Genomic DNA, 6112 nt, shown 5'->3' with positions numbered 1-6112 from the left:
GAATAGAAATAGGATATTTGAAATATTATGCACCAAATTAGAATTTGTCCTAAACGTTGAGAACTAAAATAGTACTTTATTCTATTTTATAGTACAAGAGTAAACTAACAAAATGATACAAAAAAGTTTGTAGCGCTTACAAAACAACCTCAAAAAAATATTAACGATAAATAAGGATTCTTTATTTTAATAAATTAAATAAACGTAATCATTATCGAAATAAATAAGTTAAAAAATTATTACTGAAATCTGTTTCCTGTCTTATCTTGTTTACGTTGTAAACGAGATAAGACAGGTGGACGCGACACGTTGTTTACACAATAAACATGATACGTGTATTTGTAAATATAAAAATATTTTTTCTGAAAACAATAAAAAATATTAATAATATCAATAACATCAATAATTCAAACTTTTAGCATGCAATTAGTACTTAAAAAAGTTGGTAAAAAAGATTAAAATGGATATGTTTGATCAATCAGTACTAAAAAAGAGTATATAAAAAATTTTAGATTAAATTATAGATCCAATTGGATTGATTTAAATTTGAAAAATAAAAAATTGTACATGTTCAAGTTCCATGATGAGAATAAATACGGTAATTGTATTCACTCCTAAGAATTGAAAGATGAGAAGCGTGAAGTTGATGCATGATAAATAAAATAGAGAAAGAATTGGGAGATAATCGTTCTAATTGTGTGTTGCGGAGATAAATAAAATAGAAGAAGAATGGGAGATAACCGTTTGTCAATTGTCAGGAGAGAGGTTGATAGATCTATAATTTAATCTAAAATTTGTTATGTACTCTTTTTTTAGTACTAATTGATCAAACATATCCATTTTAATCTCTTCTACTAATCTTTTTAAGTACTAATTGCATGCTAAAATTTTAGATTATTGATATTATTAATATTTTTATTATTTTTAGAAAATATATTATAAACGAGATATATACGCAGTGGCGGAGCATCACGCAGACAAGGGGGGCCATGGCCCCCCCAAACTTTTTATAAAAAAATTAGTAATACTTCATCAAAAATGAAAAATAGTTCAATTGGTTTAAATGCTTTACTATAATTTGAAGTATCCAAGTTCAATTCCCATCTCATACATTTATTGTATAATAATTTTTAGTGAGTGGGTCTTTGTTAACTTCACAACACATCAAAATTAAAAGATAAAATCAAATCAAATCAAAAAAATTATCTTACAAAAAAAATAAGAATAACAAAAATCATCTAATAATCAAATCAAATAAAAAAAGATCATCTAATGATAAAATTAGGTATTTTTATTTATTTAATTTAATTTTTTATATGATAAAAGTATTATAATATTTAATAAGTATTGATATTATTGTATTTTGATAAATTCATAAAAAAATTCAATAAATATTATAAATTTTAATATTTATTCTTCTAACTTTTTTTTATATATTTTACAGAATATATATTCAAATTTTTATACAAAATAATGATGAAAAATCAAAGAATTGATGCATTTTTTAAGAGGAAAGCTAATATTCAAGAAGGGGAACATATAACTTCTACAATATCAACACCTGTAGATAGTTCTTCTACTATAATGAATCACGAAGAAAGTGAGATACAACCTTCAAAAGTTCAAAGAGTTGCATCTGATGAGTTTGACCTTAATTCTTTAGAACGAGACCCTGGAAAACGGCTTCAAATTTGGCAATATCACCCAAACCAGAGAGATGAGGTTAGACGAGCTTATCTTAAATGGGGTCCATATCAAAAGCATCTTGACAATTATCATCTATCTGATACGAAGCATCCAAGACGATTTCAATATGCTTGGTTTGGTATTTTTCCTTCATGGTTAGAGTATTCACCTTCTGAAGATGCTGCATATTGTTTATTTTGTTATTTGGTTAGCAAAAAACCCAGTGGACGTAATGGATCAGATATTTTTATTAGTAAAGGGTTTAGAAATTGGAAAAAAGTTAATGATGGAAAGAATTGTGCTTTTCTTAAACATATTGGAGATCCTTGCTCACCACACAATAATGCAGTTGGAGCATGTCTAGATTTATTGAATCAGGCAAGTCACATCCAAAATGTAATTGAGGATCATACTTCTGAGGAAATTCAAAAGAATTGATTGCGTCTAAAATCCTCCATTGATGCAACTCGTTGGCTTACATTTCAAGCTTGTGCTTTCAGAGGCTATGATGAGACTCCAGAATCAAAAAATCGAGGTAATTTTCTTGAAATGATAAAACTCATAGCATCTTACAATGATGAAGTTGCAAGAACTGTGTTAGAAAATGCTCCATATAATGCTAAATATACTTCACATCAAATTCAAAAAGAAATCTTGCATATACTCTCAAACAAGGTGAGAAAGCATATTTGTGAAGAAATTGGAGATTCCAAGTTTTGCATTGTAGTAGATGAAGCTCGTGATGAATCCAAAAGAGAACAAATGGCACTTGTTTTGAGATTTGTTGATATACATGGTTTTATTCAAGAGCGTTTTCTTGATCTTGTACATGTCAAAGATACTACATCATTAACTCTAAAACAAGAATTGTGCGGTATTCTTTCTCGACATGGTCTTGATGTCCCTAATATTCGTGGTCAAGGATATGATGGCGCCAGCAACATGAGAGGAGAATGGAATGGGTTACAAGCATTATTCTTAAAAGATTGTCCTTATGCTTACTATATCCACTGTTTTGCTCACCGATTACAACTTGCATTAGTTGCTGCATCAAGAGAAGTTATTCCTGTGCATCAGTTTTTTTCAAAATTGACTTTCATCGTCAACATCATTTGTTCTTCTAGTAAGCGACATGATGAGTTACATGCTGCCAAGACAGATGAAATTGTCCATTTATTAGAGATTGATGAACTTGAAACTGGTAAAAGGGCAAATCAAATTGGTACTTTGAAACGAGCAGGTGATACTCGATGGAGTTCTCATTTCTCTTCTGTTTGCAGTTTGATAAATATGTATGGTGCAACGTTGATTGTTTTACAAAAGATTATTGTTGATGGATCAACTTATTCTCAGCGTGGTGATGCAGATAGTGCTTACAATACCCTAACCTCATTTGAGTTTGTATTGATCTTGCATTTGATGAAAGATATGATGGGAATAACTGATATTCTTTGTCAAGCTTTACAAAAGCAGTCTCAAGACATAGTTAATGCTGTGCAACTAGTTCATTCTACAAAAACACTTATCCAAAACATGAGAGATGACAGATGGGAGGAATTATTAAAAAATGTGAAATCATTTTGTGAGCAACATGATATTCTAATTCTTGATTTAACTGCTTCTTATGTTGCAAGGCAAGGACGCTCGCGTCACCAAAAAGATCATATTACAGTTGAGCATTATTTTAGAGTGGAGATATTTTTAGTCACAATTGATAAGCAATTACCAGAGTTAAATAGCAGATTTAATGATCAAGCAATGGATCTACTAAGTCTGAGCTCTACTCTCATGCCTAAGGATGCTTACAAAAATTTTGACATTGCTAAGATTTCTACTCTTGTTGATAGCTACTATCCCGAAGACTTTACTGAACAAGAGAAGATTAATTTTCCTTTTCAGCTTCAGCATTTTATTCTTGATGTTCGTCAGCATCCAGAAATGAAGAATTTGTCAACTATTCATGAACTGTGTAGATGTTTAGCAGAAACAAAAAAGTCAAAAGTGTATTACTTGATTGATAGATTGATTCGTCTGATATTAACTCTTCCAGTTTCTACAGCTACTACAGAGCGATCATTTTCAGCAATGAAAATAATAAAGACAAGGTTAAGAAACAAGATGGAGGATGACTTTCTTGCGGATAGTTTGGTTATTTACATTGAGAAAGAAATTGCTGAAAAGTTTAGTTCTGACTCAATTATTGAAGATTTTAAGTCATTAAAAACTCGAAGAGTACCATTATAAACTATTTTATATTTTTTATCTGTAGAATTATTTATTTATTATCTTTTTAGTAACAAACTTAAAGAATAATTATATTTATAAATTTTATTTTGATATAAATATTATTATTATTAAATTTTTATGTTAAATTTTCGGCCCCCCAAAATTTTGGTTCAAACTCTGCCACTGTATATATGTATCGCATTTACCTGTCTTCTCTCGTTTACACAATAAACGAGATACGTGCAAAATTACCTCGTTTATAGTGTAAATGAGATAAGACCAAGAACGAATTTCAGTAATAATTTTTTAAATTATTTATTTTGATAATTATTACATTTATTTAATTTATTAAAATAAAAAATTCTAATAAATAAACATCCGAAAGATTTAAAAACACGTAAAAAAATAAATATTAAATATATATTTTAAAAAATGACTTTAGATATCAAATTTTGATATAAATTTTTGTTATCATTATTAAAAATAAGATATTTTCATCCTTAAAATTTGGTAATTTTTTATAAAGTGATTTTTTAAAAAAAAATTATTGTGATTGATCATATTTTTTATACACCTGAATATTTATTCAAATGTTGCCACAAATATTTAGATTTAATGGATAAACTGTTTGCTAAATATAAAAGTTTGTTTGTTACGTATAAAAATATAATATTTATTAATTCTTTTAGTCGTATTCTCAAACCATTCAGTGACTACTACTTTGGCGATAACATTTTTTAGGGATTTTTTTGTTAGCAGTTTAATCTTTCGGGTATCAAAATAATAATTAATCTTAAATGTATATTCTCAAAAGAACTTTATGATTAGATTTTAATGTAATTTTTTATATATATAATTAAAAATACGATATTTTTATCTTTAAAATTTAGTAATTTTATGATAAATGAATTTTTTTAATTTTTTAAATGATCAAAATGTTTTTTAAAAATAAAAATATATCTAAAAATCATATTTTGGTTTTGTTTCTTGCATATACTACTTTTTAAATAATTATCTAAATATTTTTATAAAATTTTAGATCAAATAAACAATATATTTGCCAAATATATAAATTATTTGTGTGTTATTTATAAAAACTTGTTTTTTTGTTAGCAATTTAATAATTAGAAAGCATTTGTTTTCAATTTACCAACAAATGATATACACAGGGGATCATACAGGCTTACAAGATAGGAATTGAAATCTGAACTTAATTAAATGAATGTATGTCATAAATGTGTTAGGTATATAGAGTTAATTACTTCATAAAACACATGGGATTGCCGTTGGGATTAGGACCAAGAGTCGCTCTACAGTGTGACGATATGCTTTATGCAATTTTTATTTTGAGAAAATCATTTTTTGTTCAGATATTTAAATAATAATATTTTTTATTTATAAAATATAGAATTTTTTATTTTTATAAATTAAATAAATATAATAATTATCAAAATAAATAATTTTAAAAATATTTACCGAAATAAATGCTCCTCTCTTATCTTGTTTACACCGTAAACAAAATAATTTTGCATGTATTTCATTTACAGTATAAATAAGATAAGAGAGGTGTATGCAACACGTATTTATCTTGTTTATAGTGTAAACGAGATATATGTATTTTTAAAAAAAATAAAAAAATAATAAAAAATTAATAATATCAATAATCTAAACTTTTAACATGCAAATAGTACATAAAAAATTGGTAAAAGAGATTAAAATGGATATATTTGATCAATTTTAGTCCATTTTAAATGATAAAGATTAACACGTTGACTTGAAAACCATTAAATTGTCCACTATTACCTCTTTTCTAACTATCCACTGTTTAAAAATTTAAAATATAATTTAAATGCACGTAATTTATTTAATGACCCAATTAATGCATGTCACTATTCTATTTATATATAATATGAAATCTTTTTTACTTAAATTATATTTTAAATTTTTATGTATTTCCATGCAATAAATAAAATTTTAATGTATCACGTACAAAAAGTAAAAGGACATAGGAGTACATAAAAATTTTATTTGTTGCATAGGAATACATAAAAATTTGAAATATAATTTAAATAAAAAAATTTCATATTATATATCAATAGAGCAGTGACATGCATTAGCTGGATCATTAAATAAATTATGTATATTTAAATTATATTTTAAATTTTTAAATAGTAGGTAATTAGAAAAGAAGTAACCGTAT

At 26.2% G+C, this 6112-nt stretch overlaps 1 protein-coding gene across 1 annotated transcript; it reads left to right on the top strand.

The window, feature by feature from the left end:
- The first annotated feature begins 2235 nt into the window (after positions 1-2235).
- Positions 2236-3930, top strand: LOC112794212 (uncharacterized). The gene has a single exon (XM_029297569.1). The coding sequence runs from the start codon at positions 2236-2238 to the stop codon at positions 3928-3930; it is 1695 nt and encodes a 564-aa protein (XP_029153402.1).
- Positions 3931-6112: the final 2182 nt, after the last annotated feature.

This window comes from Arachis hypogaea, chromosome 4 (genome assembly GCF_003086295.3).
Source record: "Arachis hypogaea cultivar Tifrunner chromosome 4, arahy.Tifrunner.gnm2.J5K5, whole genome shotgun sequence".
Lineage (NCBI taxonomy): Eukaryota > Viridiplantae > Streptophyta > Magnoliopsida > Fabales > Fabaceae > Arachis > Arachis hypogaea.
Note: the sequence above shows the minus strand (reverse complement) of the source record. Positions and strands in the feature narration are given on the sequence as shown.